General features: G+C 38.6%; 1 protein-coding gene across 5 annotated transcripts in view; it reads left to right on the top strand.

Moving 5' to 3' along the window:
* hpgd (15-hydroxyprostaglandin dehydrogenase) overlaps positions 1–19,976 on the top strand; it is a 164,680-nt gene that overhangs the window by 36,515 nt on the left and 108,189 nt on the right. For all 5 annotated transcript variants that reach the window (XM_061977233.2, XM_072914942.1, XM_061977232.2 and 2 more), the window contains exon 4: positions 16,886–16,982. In XM_061977233.2, coding sequence (XP_061833217.1) covers positions 16,886–16,982 — 97 coding nt within the window. The remainder of the gene's footprint in view (positions 1–16,885; positions 16,983–19,976) is intronic.

Genomic DNA, 19,976 nt, shown 5'->3' with positions numbered 1-19,976 from the left:
GATGGGCTGGCATTGAAACTCTTGTAATTCTAACCATGTGTTCTTGTGTGTGTTGTATTTTCTTGTATTTCTACCCTTCTTGAGACAACAAGGAAAAGTACCTTCCATATGAGGACCGGTGAACAAGTTAGGACATAAATCATGGTCCCAATATGGAAAACCATTGCATCCAATAGAGAACCAAATACTAGAGTCTGTGAACATTGCTCCAAAGTCAGGATTTGTTGGTTGATTTAATGTGCATACAAAATTAAACTGACAGGTGCTATTCATCCCCGAAAAAACCCGCCAGGTGAACAGCTGATTTTACGACTTCCGGTGCTGACGTAAGACAACCCGCGTCCCATATGTGACCATAGGATGAACAAATACACTACGGTACTAAGACTATAGTGGCCATTAACAGTTGGCTTCTACAGGGGCCATCTGTAGTCCGTGACTCGTTTGTCATCGGCCTTAAGCACATTACAAAAACCCAAAAAATAGAGATCTCATTTGCACCCCTGGTGGTGAAATCTATCAAAATTAGGGTGGTCCCAAAAAGGAGGGATTTTTCAAATTGACTGTTTTAAAAGTGCTCCCCCTCTGGTCAACATATGAACCAAAATTGATCCCCAGCAACTCTTCAAAGCATCAAACAGGTTTATATGTGGTTATAGTGTATATATTTTTTAATTCTGTTTTGCACACTCTTGGAGTCAACATGTGCATAGTCATGTACATAATGTATATACAACTCCCCCCCCCTTGTATATATGGTTTTTCAAATTACCTGACATGTATACTGTGTATATGTACGTAATTCATAAATTTTTTAACGTATTTTTTTATATACATGTTACAGGATATATATATTTTATTTTATCTATTTATTTATTCATCAAATGTGATGAATATTTAATGGACCAGAATGGAAACAAGCCTTTTGGCTTTTTGTGCCGTCCATTTGTCTTTTTAAAGCATTACATGGATTCAATTCTTTAAGATGTCAAACTTCTCAATTGATCAATCAAAATAAGTGTGTAAAAATTTTAAGTGCTCCTCCTCTGACCAACATATGTAATAAGTGTGTGTAAGAAATTAAAATGCACCCCCTTTGGCCAAAATTAATACAAAAAATATGTATATAGAGACATACTGTAATAATTTGAAGTAAATAATGATGAAAAACCAATTACAAACAAAAAATTCAGCAAAAAAAATAACTAAAAGCTTTTTTATATTTGCATAGTATGTATATATTAATGTTGTAAATACACATTTATATATCTAGAAAGGGTGGTCCTAAAGAGGTAGATGTGTGTGTGTGTGTGTGTGTGTGTGTGTTATTGCAACACAGCAGTTCCATAAAATTATCCTTGGGCATCTTCTATCTATTATTATGCTGAAGAACTTCATGTTCTGTATTTTCCTTTGCACAACCGACAAATGTGGATCTCTTTGCCATCTTTGTGCGTCGAGGAGGAAATTCCTCATAAACCGACATAATCAGCGCTGGTTTCCGAGAGGCTCTATCTGGTGTTCTATCTTGTTTTCTTGCGTGTTCCGGGAGGAAAGTATAGACAGACATCTTGCCTCTTGTTAGTCCAGTGGTTCTTAACCCCTTGTGTGGTGTTCGGGTCTGTGGGACCTGTTTTCATTTTTTATTAAAAGGAAAAATTATACAATTAATCTTTCAAACTTTGGCTCATTTTCTGTGAAGAACATATCAGAATACATATTTAATGACTACACACCCCTACACATTTCTATTACATATAAGATGTCCGGGTCTAATAGAAGTGTGGAAATTGATGTTCTGTGTACCACACACAGCAGGCCTAGACAGGAGGAGGACATGGTTTAGGTACACAGAACATCAGAGGGTCAAATGTGCCAGAAAATGAGAGCAGACAGTGTTGACAAACAATGTTGCAACCTTGTGTGGGAACCGCAGGTGCAGAAACACAAAAGAATCCCTGTAGGATGCAGAAACTGGCAAAGAAATTTTCTGTGCAACGTTCATATTGTTGTTACTCAGCCAGCGTTTGTGGGTCTGATGGACCCGTTGCATTTTGTGGCTTTTAATGCCTCACAATCTAACACTTCTATGTTAAAATACTGAACAGATGTTTACCTTATCCCAATAAACATCTGTTGCAATGTTGCAACATTGTCAACACTGTCTGCTCTCATTTTTTCGCACATTTGACCCTCTGATGTACTGTCTACCTAAACTCTGTCCTCCTCCTGTCTAGGCCTGCTGTGTATTGTTGTTACTCAGCCAGCGTTTGTGGGTCTGATGGACCCGTTGCATTTTGTGGCTTTTAATGCCTCACACTAAACACTTGTGTTAAAATACTGAACAGATGTTTACCTTATCCCAATAAACATTTGTTCAGTATTTTAACATAAAAGTGTTTGATTGTGAGGCATTAAAAGCCACAAAATGCAACGGTCCATCAGACCCACAAACGCTGGCTAACAACAATATGAACGTTGCCTGGAAAATTTCTGTCAGTTTCTGCATCCCACAGGGATTTTTCTTTTGTGTTTCTGCACCTGCAGTTCCCACACAAGGTTGCAACATTGTTTGTTTGTCAACACTGTCTGCTCTCATTTTCTCGCACATTTGACCCTCTGATGTTCTGTGTATCTAAACTCTGTCCTCCTCCTGTCTCGGCCTGCTGTGTGTGGTACACAGAACATCAATTTCCACACTTCTATTAGACCTGGACATCTTAAATGTAATAGAAATGTGTAGGGGGGTGTGTGTGTGTGGTCATTAAATATGTATTCTGATATGTTCTTCACAGAAAATGAACCAAAGTCAGTGAGTCTCAGTTTGAAAGATTAATTAATTGTATAATGTTTCCTTTTAATAAAAAATTAAAACTGGTCCTACAGACCCGAACACCACACAAGGGGTTAAGAACCACTGGACTAACAACAAACACTTTTATATTAAAATACTGAACAGATGTTTACCATATCCCAATAAACATCTGTTCAGTATTTTAACATAAAAGTGTTTGATTGTGACCCTCACTAAATGCAACGGGTCCATCAGACCCACAAACGCTGGCTGAGTAACAATATGAACGTTGCACGGAAAATTTCTCTGCCAGTTTCTGCATCCTACAGGGATTCTTCTTTTGTGTTTCTGCACATGCGGTTCCCACACAAGGTTGCAACATTGTCAACACTGTCTGCTCTCATTTTCTCGCACATTTGACTCTGATGTTCTGTGTACCTACACTTTGTCCTCCTCCTGTCTAGGCCTGCTGTGTGTGGTACACAGAACATATTTCCACACTTCTATTAGCCCCGGGTCCAGTGGACCCGGACATCTTATATGTAATAGAAATGTGTAGGGGGGGTGTATGGTGTGTGTGTGTGTGTGTGTGTGGTCATTAAATATGTATTCTGATATATGTTCTTGTGGGTCTGATGGACCCGTTGCATTTTGTGGCTTTTAATGCCTCACAATCAAACACTTTTATGTTAAATTACTGAACAGATGTTTACCTTATCCCAATAAACACCTGTTCAGTATTTAAAAGTGTTTGATTGTGAGGCATTAAAAGCCACAAAATGCAACGGGTCCATCAGACCCACAAACGCTGGCTCAGTAACAATATGAACGTTGCACAAGGGTTAAGGAAGGGCTTTCCCTGCCACCCCAGATATGAATGTGCATGAGTGTGGGGGGAAAAAAGATGGTATAAGACTAAAAAACTGTCTGACAAAAACATAATTTGCAGTCAATATCTGTATTTCTATATTTGTATGATCTGATATTTGCCAAAACTGCAGCGGCGGGCCGTGCGTTTTTCACCTAGGCCATCAGTGATGTCCTGCTTAGTCCGACTTAACCTCTCAAAACACCGTCATTTGTCACCACATGGTGGGAGATACTATACAGAAACACACTTGCACGCTACCGAGTATTGAATCCCCTCAACAGTGTACAAAAGGGTCTATTTTTTGGCGCATTTAACATTCAATGAACCCGCTTCAGCTGTATAAGCCAGTTGGTTGATTAAGGGTGGAAGTGGCGGGCATTTCACCGCCGGTGTTGTGCCAAAATGTGATTGCCTGCCAAAAATGTATTTCCTTCCGCGGGAGCGCGCACCGCTCACTAAACCTGCATCGCTTAGGGTTCGTCTGTCCACAGCGGATTAATAGGTGTAAGACAAACTTTATCTTCGTGGTTATTGTACCGGTGAGTTTTCTGTGGCTCCGGAGCTACTTTCTGTTTTCGCAACTTGTGATTGGATACTCACTTGGGACTCCCAGGTGAGTATCCAATCACAGCGTAAGGCCAGCTAGAAGGCCTTACTGACAACTTGTAATCTGATTGGCTATGGCAATTGTCTATCAACTGTATGTGCCCATTCACTTACAGTGCACAGACGCCCGCATTGTTGATTCTGAAGGCTCCGGGCAGATTTGGTACAGCATGGCAACATAAGCTAGCTGAATTCTGATTGGATACAAAGTCTAACCTAAAAACAACATAATATGACATGAAGAGAATATGAATAACTTTAGATATTTAGGGAAAGTAAATAAAATTAGGGATGTCCCGATCCAGGTTTTTGCACATCCGATACCGATATTGTTTTTGCAGTTCCGATCCCGATACTGACCGATACCGATACTGGCCTATCCGAGCATGTGTTAAAGTTTAAAGTTATTTAGCCTACTTAGTTGTCAGAATCATGTTGAAAAGGGTTTTAGTACTCTTGATAACAACTAGCCAGCTGAATTAGGGGAGTTTGAATAATACACAATGGTTGGTAACAAGAAACTGACCTGTTTATTCAAGGATAAACACAAAATAGACAAAATTATACATGACAAACAGAAATGGCATCATTGAAACTAGGGCTGGGCGATATGGCCTTTTTTTAATATTGCGATATTTTAAGGCCATATTGCGATACACAATATATATCTCGATATTTTGCCTTAGCCTTGAATGAACACTTGATGCATATAATCACAACAGTATGATGATTCTATGTGTTTTGATTGATTGATTGAGACTTTTATTAGTAGGTTGCACAGTAAAGTACATATTCCGTACAATTGACCACTAAATGGTAACACCCGAAAAAATGTTTCAACTTGTTTAAGTCGGGGTCCACTTAAATTGATTCATGATACAGATATATACTACCAGATATATACTATCATAATACTGTCATCACACAAGATAATCACATTGAATTATTTACATTATTTATAATCCGGGGTGTGGAGGGGGGCGCCGGATGTAAGTGTCAAAAAGACAGCCAAAAGAGTTTGATATGAGAATAAATCTAAAGTTAAAATATAGGGTAGAAATGCACCCATTTGCAGGAAATGTAGTCTTGATTTTCAAAATTTTCTTTCAAGGCTTGCATGTCTACATTAAAACATTCTTCTTCATACTGCATTAATATATGCTACTTTTAAACTTTCATGCAGAGAAGGAAATCACAACTAAAAAAATCACTAATTTTTTCATACGGTGTTGATCTGGAAATTTTTGCCTCGGCATTTTGATGGTGTGGGCGTGTGGCACCGAATGGAGATAAGCGTCTCGACAGACGTCACAATATTTGAACAATGATGACGAAAACTGTTTTCTCTGTCGTGTCCGTGTGTCGAAAATTGTTATGCGCTTATTTTATTTTATTTTGTGCGTGGCATAGATTTGCTATGCGCAGAGGACGCTTAAACAGTGCGCAATTGCACAGGCGAGCACCTTAGAGGGAGCGTTGCTCGCGCGGCTGCGATAGCATCACAGCTAACGTTAGCCATGCTGCTACCTCTCTGCTCGGAGAGGACGTATACGTATGTGACGTATGACGTGACAGTATGTGACGTGACAGTATGTGACGTGTGTAAGAAGGTGCACTTGCTGTCTGTGAGAGGGAGACACAGGAAAGAGTGAGAAGAGCCTGTCGTGTAATGCCAACAGCTAAAAGCAACTGCGTGAGAATCCACAGACCTGTGGATGTGTTGAAGGTGTGCTGGAAAATGCGGAACGGAAATTACGGAGCAGCAGAAAAGTGGAATGTATTATTTAAATAGGTGCGTTGGAAAACACGGACCGGAGGTTTTTTTTAAACTGGATCTGGATTGGCATTTTGCCATGCCTTGCCGATACGCAATTTTTGGCAAATATCGGCATCCGATCCAAATATCGGATCGGGACATCCCTAAATAAAATTACCTTTTTATATTTAATTATGATCATGATTTCTGGTTATCATGAGAAGGCCTTGCTGGCCATGACGGCACACCACTGCAAAACAAATATATAATGGCCGGAATTATAAGTGAAAGTTAAACAAAAATATCATGACTTTGTGGTCACAAATGGTTTCAAAATAATTCTTAAAGGTAAAAAAGTGATAAAGTATTTTGGTATTGTTAGTTATTGGTTATCAAAAACATGTAATATTTTTGTATCTATGTATTTTGCTTTATTTTCCCAATTATAACTGGGATTGTTTAATTCTATTTCTACAATGTGCTACAGGCAGATAAATAAAACAAGTCATGGCCCCGACGCCACACTTTACATACCACCGCTTTTACAGCTCTCCCTGGGGGTTGGGTGTATGACTACGTTTACACTGCAAGCCTAAGTGGACCAAATCGAATTTTTTCAATTTTTTTCCAGCTGATTGTTTACACTGCATGTAAAATGTGATTTTAATCACTGTAGTATAAACACGCAGTCCGCAACAAGGCCCTAAAGTGGCCTCGACGTCACTTGCATACGCAGTCCGATAAATTGAAAACAAAAAGTTGATTCCGTACCACTACTTTGCAGAATAAAAGTCTCCACACCTTTTAAAAATGTGTGTTAACATTAAAATAAATAAAAATAATATAAAGGATATACAGTCGTGGTCAAAAGTGTACATACACATGTAAAGAACATAATGTCATGGCTGTCTTGAGTTTCCAATCATTTCTACAGCTCTTATTTTTTTGTGATAGAGTGATTGGAGCACAAAAAACATTCATGACGTTTGGTTCTTTTATGAATTTATTATGGGTCTACTGATAATGTGAGCAAATGTGCTGGGTCAAAAGTACAATATAAATAATTGCTTACATGTCCCTTGGCAAGTTTCACTGCAATAAGGCGCTTTTGGTAGCCATCCACAAGCTTCTGCTTGAATTTTTGACCACTCCTCTTGACAAAATTGGTGCAGTTCAGCTAAATGTGTTGGTTTTCTGACATGGACTTGTTTCTTCAGCATTGTCCACACCTTTAAGTCAGGACTTTGGGAAAGCCATTCTAAAACCTTCATTCTAGCCTGATTTAGCCATTCCTTTACCACTTTTGACGTGTGTTTGGGGTTCATTGTCCTGTTGGAACACCCAACTGCGCCCAAGACCCAACCTCCGGGCTGATGATTTTAGGTTGTCCTGAAGAATTTCGAGGTAATCCTCCTTTTTCATTGTCCCATTTACTCTCTGTAAAGCACCAGTTCCATTGGCAGCAAATCAGGCCCATAGCATAATACTACCACCACCATGCTTGACCGTAGCAATGCTGTTCCTGGGATTAAAGGCCTCCCCTTTTCTCCTCCAAACGTATTGTGGCCAAACAGTGAAATTTTTGTTTCATCTGACCACAGAACTTTCCTCCAGAAGGTCTTATCTTTGTCCGTGTGATGTCAGATGAAACAAAAATTTAGCCGTTTCATAAATTCATAAAAGAAGCAAACTTCATGAATGTTTTTTGTGACCAACAAGTATGTGCTCCAATCACTCTATCACAAAAAATTAGAGTTGTGGGTTCTCGCCGGGTACTCCGGCTTCCTCCCACCTTCAATGTTGTCTTATTATCTGTGTTGGCCCTGCGATGGGGTGGTGTACCCTGCCTTCCGCCCAAATGCAGCTGAGATAGGCTCCAGCACCCCTCGTGACAAGCAGTAGAAAATGGATGGATAGATATGTTTTTTTTTACTCAATATTACATTAATAATGACTTAAGGCCTACCATAGATCAGGGTCACTATAGTTGCTGGTAGAATTAGTAAACAAATTGTGTCACACGGTTAAAAAGTGATTCCGAAGTATGAACTTTGCACAGGTCTTACTCCAGTGGTCCCCAGATAAATTGTGTTTGAGATCCCTGGGCTAGTCCCAACTGCAACTCGAGACCTAAGCGAGGGATCTGTGTCAGCCTCAGCATAAAGCCCCAAAAGAAAGTCTGTACCAAGAGACGGCTTACTTTGAAACAGGATCCCCCTCCACTGCAGCAAAGCCCCCCAGGCACACGAGGCAACTAAATCAAAGGGTAATGTGGCCCTGCCGCACCCGGCCACGTCATAAATGGCCGTGTGCCAGCCACCCATAAGACTTTGGGCCTGGTCTACGGAAGGTTTGCATGTATTAAAACGCGTGCAAACTTGATAGCACACGTAAAGCGGATCTACTAAGCTTGCGAGCAAAGTATTGAGTCTTTTAAAAGAGCAAAATGGACCGCACAATCAATTTAGCTTACCCGTATTTTTCGGATTATAAGTCGCAGGTTTTTTCATACTTTGTCCGGGCTCCAGTGCGATTTATGTTTTTTTTCCTCCTTTTATTATGCATTTTCGGCAGGTGCGACTTATACTCAGAGGTGGGTAGAGTAGCCAGAAATTGTACTCAAGTAAGAGTACTGTTACATTAGAGATTTATTACTCAAGTAAAAGTAAGGAGTAGTCACCCAAATATTTACTTGAGTAAAAAGTATGTTGTGAAAAAACTACTCAAGTACTGAGTAACTGATGAGTAACATACACACTCATATTATATATATATATATATATATATATATATATATGTATATATATAATTTATATGTATTTATTTTGCTGTTTTTGTTTACATGTTAAAGGTGTTTTAATGAATATACATGCATGTTTAACATATAGATTCCTTTCTTTAATGAAGACTAGAATATAAGTTGGTGTATTACCTGATTCTGATGACTTGCGTTGATTGTAATCAGACAGTAGTGATGATAACGTCCACGTTTTCAAATGGAGGAGAAGAAAAGTTCCTCCTTTCTGTCTAATACCACATGAAAGTGGTGGGTTTTTGGCATCTTATTTGTCCAGCTTCCATACTCGTTTTTATACACTTTACAAGAAATATATTGGCATCAAACTCCGTAGCTTGCTAGCTTGTTTGCGCTGGCTTTCGTAGACTCTTGCTTTGAAAGCGCAGGCGCGATGGAGCGGCACTTTTATTGTGAAGACAGGAACGTCCTCATGTGCAGTCAGTCTTTAGGCTTTTGACGGGATGTACGGTTGAAATAAAAAAGTATCTTTTTTCCTTCACACTTTTGATTGATTGATTGGAACTTTTATGATTAGATTGCACAGTACAGTACATATTCCGTACAACTGACCACTAAATGGTAACACCCCAATAAGTTTTTCAACTTGTTTAAGTCAGGTCATGTGACCACCTGGCGCTGTTTGATTGGTCCAACGTCACCAGTGACTGCATCTGATTGGTGGAACGAAGTGAAACGTCACCAGTAAGGCAGGCACTTTGAAGGTCTGTCTGACAGACCAAAACAAACAAAGCGTGCATTAACAGATCGATAAAAATTAGTAGCGAGTAGCGAGCTGAATGTAGATAAAAGTAGCGGAGTAAAAGTAGCGTTCCTTCTCTATAAATATATTTAAGTAAAAGTATGTTGCATTAAAACTACTCTTAGAAGTACAATTTATCCCAAAAGTTACTCAAGTAGATGTAACGGAGTAAATGTAGCGCGTTACTACCCACCTCTGCTTATACTCCGGTGCGACTTATACTCCGAAAAATACGGTATTTGTCTTCATGTAGGTCAGGGGTCGGCAACCCAAAATGTTGAAAGAGCTTTATTGGACCAAAAATACAAAAACAAATCTGTCTGGAGCCGCAAAAAATTAAAAGCCATATTACATACAGATAGTGTGTCATGAGATATAAATTTAATTAATATGACTTAAAGGAAACTAAATGAGCTCAAATATTAAAACAAACAAAAAAAATGTTCCCCTCAACTTTTTCCATTTTTCATACATTTTTGAAAAAGCTCCAGAGAGCCACTAGGGCGGCGCTAAAGAGGTTGCCGACCCCTGATGTAGGTAGATGCAGAATATATGCTGATTATCAGAACGTCCACAATACTTGGAGATGTCCATATTGGAAACCCTAACTCCTGTTTATCACACACAATGTGATTTATTAAGACTAAAACCTATTTAGCTGTAATCTGGTACATACCATATCTGTCTTTGAGCTTAATGTTTCTGTGCATTGTCTCTTCAAATAAAGACTAAACTAAAATAACATTTTCATGATCTCCCACCGCTGTTAGTTAATGCGATAGACACTAATGGCCTGATCTACCAAAGGTTTTGCGTGTGCTAAAACACGTGAAAACTTGATATCACACGCAAAGCTGATCTACTAAAGGACGGTCTCTTAAGTGAGCAGAATAAGGAGCGCAATCCATTGTGCGTGTCTGTGGACCCCGACTTAAACAAGTTGAAAAACGTATTCGGGTGTTACCATTTAGTGGTCAATTGTACGGAATATGTACTTCACTGTGCAACCTACTAATAAAAGTCTCAATCAATCAATCAAACTGCCTTCATGAATATGCAGAATATATGCTGATCAAAATTCCCACAATACGGAAATGTAAATATAAACCATTCAGCACGTGCCTTATGATTTATCAAGGCTGATCACTATTTTGCGTCTTTATTTAGCACCTGTGAGAAGTAATAATAATAAATATCATTGAAACCTGGAATGTGCTTAATACTATCCATCCCATCCATCTTCTTCCGCTTATCCGAGGTCGGGTCGCGGGGGCAGCAGCCTAAGCAGGGAAGCCCAGACTTCCCTCTCCCCAGCCACTTCGTCCAGCTCTTCCCGGGGGATCCCGAGGCGTTCCCAGGCCAGCCGGGAGACAGTCTTCCCAACGTGTCCTGGGTCTTCCCCGTGGCCTCCTACCGGTCGGACGTGCCCTAAACACCTCCCGAGGGAGGCGATCGGGTGGCATCCTGACCAGATGCCCGAACCACCTCATCTGGCTCCTCTCCATGTGGAGGAGCAGCGGCTTTACTTTGAGCTCCTCCCGGATGGCAGAGCTTCTCACCCTATCTCTAAGGGAGAGCCCCGCCACCTGGCGGAGGACACTCATTTCGGCCGCTTGTACCCGTGATCTTGTCCTTTCGGTCATGACCCAAAGCTCATGACCATAGGTGAGGATGGGAACGTAGATCGACCGGTAAATCGAGAGCTTTGCCTTCCGGCTCAGCTCCTTTTTCACCACAACGGATCGATACAGCGTCCGCATTACTGAAGACGCCGCACCGATCCGCCTGTCGATCTCACGATCCACTCTTCCCTCACTCGTGAACAAGACTCCGAGGTACTTGAACTCCTCCACTTGGGGAAAGATCTCCTCCCCAACCCGGAGATGGCACTCCACCCTTTTCCGGGAGAGAACCATGGACTCGGACTTGGAGGTGCTGATTCCCATCCCAGTCACTTCACACTCTGCTGCGAGCCGATCCAGTGAGAGCTGAAGATCTTGGCCAGACGAAGCCATCAGGACCACATCATCTGCAAATAGCAGAGACCTAATCCTGCAGCCACCAAACCAGATCCCCTCAACGCCTTGACTGCGCCTAGAAATTCTGTCCATAAAAGTTATGAACAGAATCGGTGACATCGGAGTCCAACCCTCACTGGAAACGTGTCCGACTTACTGCCGGCAATGCGGACCAAGCTCTGACACTGATCATACAGGGAGCGGACCGCCAAAATCAGACAGTCCGATACCCCATACTCTCTGAGCACTCCCCACAGGACTTTCCGAGGGACACGGTCGAATGCCTTCTCCAAGTCCACAAAGCACATGTAGACTGGTTGGGCAAACTCCCATGCACCCTCAAGGACCCTGCCGAGAGTATAGAGCTGGTCCACAGTTCCACAACCAGGACGAAAACCACACTGTTCCTCCTGAATCCGAGGTTCGATTTAATTCGTTTTAATACTATGATTAAAAAAATCTCGCAAAAAGGATTTTACAGCTTATCTGGTAAAAGATGACAACTCAATTATTGAAAATATAGAAGAAATAGCTGAGGAATTCAATAAGTTTTTTTGTGAATGTTGGCCCAAATTTGGCAAAAAATATTAATTTTAATATGAATGATGAGAAAAAGTTAGTGTATCTGACATAAAAAATTCAATGTTTCTTGGCGGAGTTTGTGAAAGTCTGTCGACGATAGCAACGTGGATATGTCACTTGTTAAAGAAGTGATGGATTGTGTCCTGAAGCAGTTTACTTATATATGCAATAAATCTTTATCAACTGGAACTTTTCCTGACAAAATGAAAATTGCTAAAGTTATTCCGATTTATAAAAATGGTGACAAATTATAGACCTGTGTCTCTACTACCTCAATCAATCAATGTTTATTTTTATAGCCCTAAATTACAAGTGTCTCAAAGGGCTGCACAAGCCACAACGACATCCTCTGTACAGAGCCCACATAAGGGCAAGGAAAAACTCACCACAGTACCTCAATTTGCAAACATTCTTGAGAAATTATTTGTAAATAGACTTGATAAATTCATTGACAAACATGAGCTACTGAATGATCATCAGTATGGCTTCAGGAGTAATCGATCTACATCCCTAGCAGTGATGGACTTTGTAGAAAACGTAGTTACAGCAATAGAAACAAAGCAACACACCGTTGGAGTATTTATTGACTTATGTAAAGCTTTTGACACAATCCATCATTCCTTACTTCTGCAAAAATTGGAAAACTACAGCATAAGAGGTGTTTCACAACAGTGGTTAAGTAGTTATTTAAGTAATAGATCTCTATGTGGAAATTAATAAGACTAAATCACAGCCAAGAAGAGTAACTTGTGGTGTTCCACAAGGCTCGGTATTGGGACCTGAGTTATTTTATACTATATTTAAATGATATTTATTCAGTATCTAATTGAAATTTATGACGTTTGCAGATGATACAAATGTATATTGTTCAGGAGAAGACTTGAAGGAAGTGTTGAGGGTAATAGAGGTTGAGTTGATTCAGCTAAAAAAATGGTTTGATATCCATAAGTTATCATTAAATGATAAGAAAACTAAATTTATGGTGTTTAGTGGTGCAAGGACAAATTGTGAAGTAAAATTAAATCAAGTGGAAATTGATAGAGTATATGAAACTAAATTCTTGGGTTTCCTTGTTGAAGTCTCAATAAGCGTACAAATACAAGAACACACACACACATGCACAAATACACACAACCCTGAGCACATTCATGTTTTGCTTACCTTCTTGAGACCTCAAAAAAATCCCTACCACTTTAGGACCACCCTTTCTAGATATAAAAAGATTTGTATTGACAACATTAATAACACATACATACTTTGCAAATGTAAAAAAAACTTGTGAAAAATGAGTTGGAATTTCACAAGAAAAAGGTCACAATTTCACAAGAAAAACTTAGAATGTTGGCAGTGTTATAATAGAAGTCATAAAATCAGCTGTTCACCTGGCGGGTTTTTTCGGGGATGAATTGTTCATATAATAATTGATCATAAATTATGTTGGAAATCGCATATTAAATATATAAAGGGAAAAATATCCAAATCCGTTGCCATTCTTTATAAAGTAAAACATGCTGAATAAGAAATGTCTGCATATGTTATATTATTTTATTTTTCCATATTTAACATATTGTGTTGAAGTTTGGTGAAATGTTTATAGAACAAACATAGACTCAATAATTAAACTCCAAAAAAGGGTCATTCGAATAATACACAAAGCGTGCTACTATGAACATACCAATCCATTATTTATAAGTTCTAATGTGTTAAAATGTTCAGATATTGTGTTTTTAAAAACAATGGAAATGATGTTTCGAGTAAAGAACAGCCTTCCAGCTTGTATTCTTAGCTTATTTCAATTAAGAGGAGAAAACTATAATTTACGGGGGATATTGATTTTTGAAATAGGTAAAGCAAGAACTAATATTAAATACAAATGTATTTCAGTTTTAGGAGTTAAATGGTGGAACAAGCTCAGTGATGAGCTGAAGACATGTACTTATTTGTTAAGGTTTAAAGGGGAACATTATCACCAGACCTATGTAAGCGTCAATATATACCTTGATGTTGCAGAAAAAAGACTTCTTTTTTTTTTTAACCGATTTCCGAACTCTAAATGGGTGAATTTTGGCGAATCAAACGCCTTTCTAATATTCGCTCTCGAAGCGATGACGTCACGTGACGTCACATCGGGAAGCAATCCGCCATTTTCTCAAACACCGAGTCAAATCAGCTCTGTTATTTTCCGTTTTTTCGACTGTTTTCCGTACCTTGGAGACATCATGCCTCGTCGGTGTGTTGTCGGAGGGTGTAACAACACCAACAGGGACGGATTCAAGTTGCACCAGTGGCCCAAAGATGCCAAAGTGGCAAGAAATTGGACGTTTGTTCCGCACACTTTACCCACGAAAGCTATGCTACGACAGAGATGGCAAGAATGTGTGGATATCCTGCGACACTCAAAGCAGATGCATTTCCAACGATAAAGTCAAAGAAATCTGCCGCCAGACCCCCATTGAATCTGCCGGAGTGTGTGAGCAATTCAGGGACAAAGGACCTCGGTAGCACGGCAAGCAATGGCGGCAGTTTGTTCCCGCAGACGAGCGAGCTAAACCCCCTGGATGTCTTGGCTCACACCGTCCCTTAAACTGGACACATCAGCTTTCAGGAAAAGAGCGCGGATGAGGGTATGTCTAAAGAATATATTAATTGATGAAAATTGGGCTGTCTGCACTCTCAAAGTGCATGTTGTTGCCAAATATATTTCATATGCTGTAAACCTAGTTCATAGTTGTTAGTTTCCTTTAATGCCAAACAAACACATACCAATCGTTGGTTAGAAGGCGATCGCCGAATTCGTCCTCGCTTTCTCCCGTGTCGCTGGCTGTCGTGTCGTTTTTGTCGGTTTCGCTTGCATACGGTTCAAACCGATATGGTTCAATAGCTTCAGTTTCTTCAATTTCGTTTTCGCTACCTGCCTCCACACTACAACCATCCGTTTCAATACATGCGTAATCTGTTGAATCGCTTATGCCGCTGAAATCCGAGTCTGAATCCGAGCTAATGTCGCTATAGCTTGCAGTTCTATCCGCCATGTTTGTTTGTGTTGGCTTCACTATATGATGTCACAGGAAAATGGACGGGTGTTTATAACGATGGTTAAAATCAGGCACTTTGAAGCTTTTTTTAGGGATATTGCGTGCTGGGTAAAATTTTGAAAAAAACTTCGAAAAATATAATAAGCCACTGGGAACTGATTTTTAATGGTTTTAAACATTCTGAAATTGTGATAATGTTCCCCTTTAAGAAAACATTGAAAGGTGAAATAATTGAAAATTATAAAATATAGAAACAATTACTTTCATCCCATTGATTTTTTTTTTTGATTTTTTTTTTTTAATCTTTTTAACTTTGATGTTCCAGGTAATCTTATTTTCAGTGAAGGTTTAGGATAGGCAAATATAAGCTTTGGCTTCAGCCTATTCCTTTTTCGGTCATGTTTTTTCTTTTATTTTCCTTTTGTGTGTAAATGTGTATGATTGTTAAATATGTATATTCTGTACTCTTCAACTGGTCACACAAAATGGTTGATGGTTGATTACAGGGGCGTCACTAGCTTTTAAGGACGGGGGGGGGCTTAGCCCCCAGGAGATGCACAGGATGCGAGCAAACGTTACGCACGAGCACAAAACTTCACAAAGACTTAGAAATTATTCATTGTTATTATTATTATTTAAAAAAATGCACGGGACGAAATGAAATACTCCCCGAGACGATGGCTTTTAACCATTTTTTTTCTTTTTCTTTTTATGTATTTATTCATTTTACATTTTATATTAAATGTCTTGGTTTTTCCTCCCTCTGAAAATCCTATGAAATGTTTAACAAGCCATCCTATAATAACACAACAGCTATTAATGTAACAATACAATAAAACAAATATATGTAATGATGTTTTTTTCATTATTTTTAACAATAGGCTAATTACATTACTTTATATAGATTCTACAAGAAACACAAAAATTAAAAACTAAATTATTTACAATTGCACACACAAGGTTTCGTGCAGCTTCACTCATTGTAAAGGAAGATAATGTGCTTCGTACACCTGCAGGACCGCAAGCAAGGTCGCAGAGAAAATGCGGACTGGAATTTGAGTGATGTGGGCATTTTCTATATGAACAAGTGGAATGGATTGGATACCGACGCACTAAAGGGGCTCTCTACCTTATGCTATGAAGTGAGGGGAAACTGTGTGAATAATAACAGGTTATATGATTATTTATTTAAACTCTTATTCGGGCCACTTTATAATTATGTTGGCATGTATTTGTAAAAAAAAACAAAAAAAACACCAAATTATTTAGGGGGGGCTTAAGAATATTTTAGGGGGGCTTGAGCCCCCCTAAAATGGGCCTAACAACGCCAATGGTTGATTATATGACCGAAATAAACTTATTTCATTCATTAAGTGCAAACTCTCTCCCATCAGTTTGGGGGTCCTTGGCCTGGAAAACGCTGAAGACCCCTAACCTAAATCATAACAATTGGTGGAGAAACTTGTGAGTGGGGGCACTCATAAGCCAAAGTACCGTTTTAATATGTACACCATGTTTCAATGTCTGCCAGGCAGACACAATCTTACCAAGATGAACTTGTCAACGCCTTACGAGCAAGTTATTCAACATTTCACACCTTTTTTGCAGCTGCATTTCTATGTTGTGACAAATGTTAACAATGACAACATTGTTCCTTCCCTTACAGACCTCTGTAATACATGGAACTTACTTGGCTCTGGAACACATGAGTAAAGAGCACGGAAAGGAAGGAGGCACAATAATCAATGTATCTTCTATGGCAGGTAACAGTTACATACAATGCATGTGAATACTGTAGGGCAGGGGTTCTTTTTTTTTTTTACCTCGGGGTCCAACTTTTCCACTGCAGAGGGAAACTCATAAATTAACACTATACTAGTAATCTTACTCTTGATTTTAATTGTATTCAGTAATTACATCCAACCTATTTACAGCTTACAATAGGGTACTGGTACCAAAATGTATTTCCATACTTTTTGATACTTTTCTAAATAAAGGGGATGACAAAAAATTGCATTATTAGCTTTATTTTAACAGAAAACCTTACAGCAAATTAAATGTATATTTCCTTTTGCAATCGAAGAACAATTTTGGCCTTAAATAAAATAGACCACTTGTCTTTTAGTAAGTAAACAAACAAAGGCTCCTAATTTAGTCTGCTGACGTATGCAGTAACATATTGTGTTATTTCTTATTCTATTTTGTCAAAATTATGAGGGACAATCTGTAAAAATGTATTAATCAACTCATTTATTTACTGTTAATATCTGGTTATTTGTTTTATCTACACTTCTGTTCAAATGTAATAATCACTTATTCTTCTTCTATTTGGATACTTGACATTAGTTTTGGATGATACCACAAATTTAGGTATCGATCCGATACCAAGTAGTTACAGGATCATACATTGGTCATATTCAAAGTCCTCATGTGTCCAGGGACATATTTCCTGAGTTTACAAACATAATATAGATTTTTAAAAAAGGAAAAAAGATTTTTTTGATGATAAAAAGTGTTTTATTTCATGTAATAGCCTTTCTTTCTTTCAAAAAAATTGGGTTAAAAAGTGTGTAAAAACAGAGGCTATTTCATCCCTACAAGCCTGCGAAAAAGGCTTGTAGGGATGAAATAGCCTCTTTCTTTCTTTCAAAAAATTGGGTTAAAACAGAGGCTATTTCATCCCTACAAGCCTGCGAAACAGGCTTGTAGGGATGAAATAGCCTCTTTGTTTCTTTCAAAAAAGTGTGTAAAAACAGAGGCTATTTCATCCCTACATGTTTCGCAGATTTTGTGATAAAAGTGTTTTATTTCATGCCTACAAGCCTGTTTTGCAGGCTTGTAGGGATGAAATAGCCTTTCTTTCTTTCAAAAAATTAAGTTAAAAAAGTGTTTAAAAACAGAAGCTATTTCATCCATACAAGCCTGCAAAACAGGCTTGTAGGGATGAAATAGCCTCTTTGTTTCTTTCAAAAAAGTGTGTAAAAACAGAGGCTATTTCATCCCTACATGTTTCGCAGATTTTGTGATAAAAGTGTTTTATTTCATCCCTACAAGCCTGTTTTGCAGGCTTGTAGGGATGAAATAGCCTTTCTTTCTTTCAAAAAATTAAGTTAAAAAAGTGTTTAAAAACAGAAGCTATTTCATCCATACAAGCCTGCAAAACAGGCTTGTAGGGTTGAAATAGCCTCTGTTTTTACACACTTTTGAAATAAACAATTTCAACCCTACAAGCCTGTTTTGCAGATTTTGTGATAAAAGTGTTTTTATTTTTTATAGCATCTTTCTTTCAAAAAATTGGGTTAAAAAAGTGTTTAAAAACAGACTATTTCATTCCTACAAGCCTGCGAAAAAGGCTTGTAGGGACGAAATAGCCTCTTTCTTTCAAAAAATGGGGTTAAAAAGTGTGTAAAAACAGAGACTATTTCATCCCTACAAGCCTGCGAAAAAGGTTTGTAGGGACGGAATAGCCTTTTTTCTTTCAAAAAAGTGTGTGTAAAAACAGAGGCTATTTCATCCCTACACGTTTCGCAGATTTTGTGATAAAAGTTCTATTTCATCCCTACCAGCCTGTTTTGTAGGCTGGTAGGGATGAAATAGCCTCTTTCTTTCTTTCAAAAAATTGGGTTAAAAAAGTGTGTAAAAAGAGGCTATTTCATCCCTACAAGCCTGCGAAAAAGGCTTGTAGGGACGAAATAGCCTCGTTCTTTCTTTCAAAAAAGTGTGTGTAAAAACAGAGGCTTTCATTCCTACATGTTTCGCACATTTTGTGATAAGTGTTTTATTTCATCCCTACAAGCCTGTTTTGCAGGCTTGTAGGGATGAAATAGCCTCTTTCTTTCTTTCAAAAAATTGGGTTAAAAAAGTGTTTAAAAACAGAGGCTATTTCGTCCCTACAAGCCTGCGAAACAGGCTTGTAGGGACGAAATAGCCTCTTTCTTTCTTTCAAAAAAGTGTGTGTAAAAACGGAGGCTATTTCATGCCTACATGTTTCGCAGATTTTGTGATAAGTGTTTTATTTCATCCCTACAAGCCTGTTTTGCAGGCTTGTAAGGATGAAATAGCCTCTTTCTTTCTTTCAAAAAATTGGGTTAGAGTGTTTAAAAACAGAAGCTCTTTCATCCCTACAAGCCTGTTTCGCAGGGATGAAATAGCCTTTCTTTCTTTCAAAAAATTGGGTTAAAGTGTTTAAAAGCAGAAGCTATTTCATCCCTACAAGCCTGTTTCGCAGGCTTGTAGGAATGAAATAGCCTATTTGTTGCCTTCAAAAAAGTGTGTGTAAAAACAGAGGCTATTTCATCCCTACAAGCCTGCGAAACAGGTTTGTAGGGATGAAATAGCCTCTTTCCTTCTTTTTTTTCTTTTTTCTTTTCTTTTTTCTTCCATCCATCCATTTTCTACCGCTTGTCCTTTCTTTCTTTCTTTCTCTTTCTCTTTTTCTTTTTCTTTTTCTCAGTGCGATGTCACATAATAGATTGGAAAATACATTTTTAGACATTACGATTTGCCTGAGCGGCTCGGAGACACCGAGAGTAACAAGCGGTACAAAATGGTTTAGAAAAGACAGATTTAAAAAATAAAATAAAAAATTAATCAAAAAAATATATATATATTTTTTAACTTGGGACTTCTCGCGGGCCGTAGTTTGGGGACCCCTGAGTATTAGTATCATTAGTTACCTTGTGATTTTTTTTTTTTTGGGGGGGGGTGTTCTTAGAACAGTTGCCTTAATCTCAGAACGAAGATAACATGGAAGAAGC

This window comes from Nerophis lumbriciformis, linkage group LG16 (genome assembly GCF_033978685.3).
Source record: "Nerophis lumbriciformis linkage group LG16, RoL_Nlum_v2.1, whole genome shotgun sequence".
In the NCBI taxonomy this organism is placed as follows: Eukaryota; Metazoa; Chordata; class Actinopteri; order Syngnathiformes; family Syngnathidae; genus Nerophis; species Nerophis lumbriciformis.
This window is presented reverse-complemented; position numbering and strand designations above follow the sequence as displayed.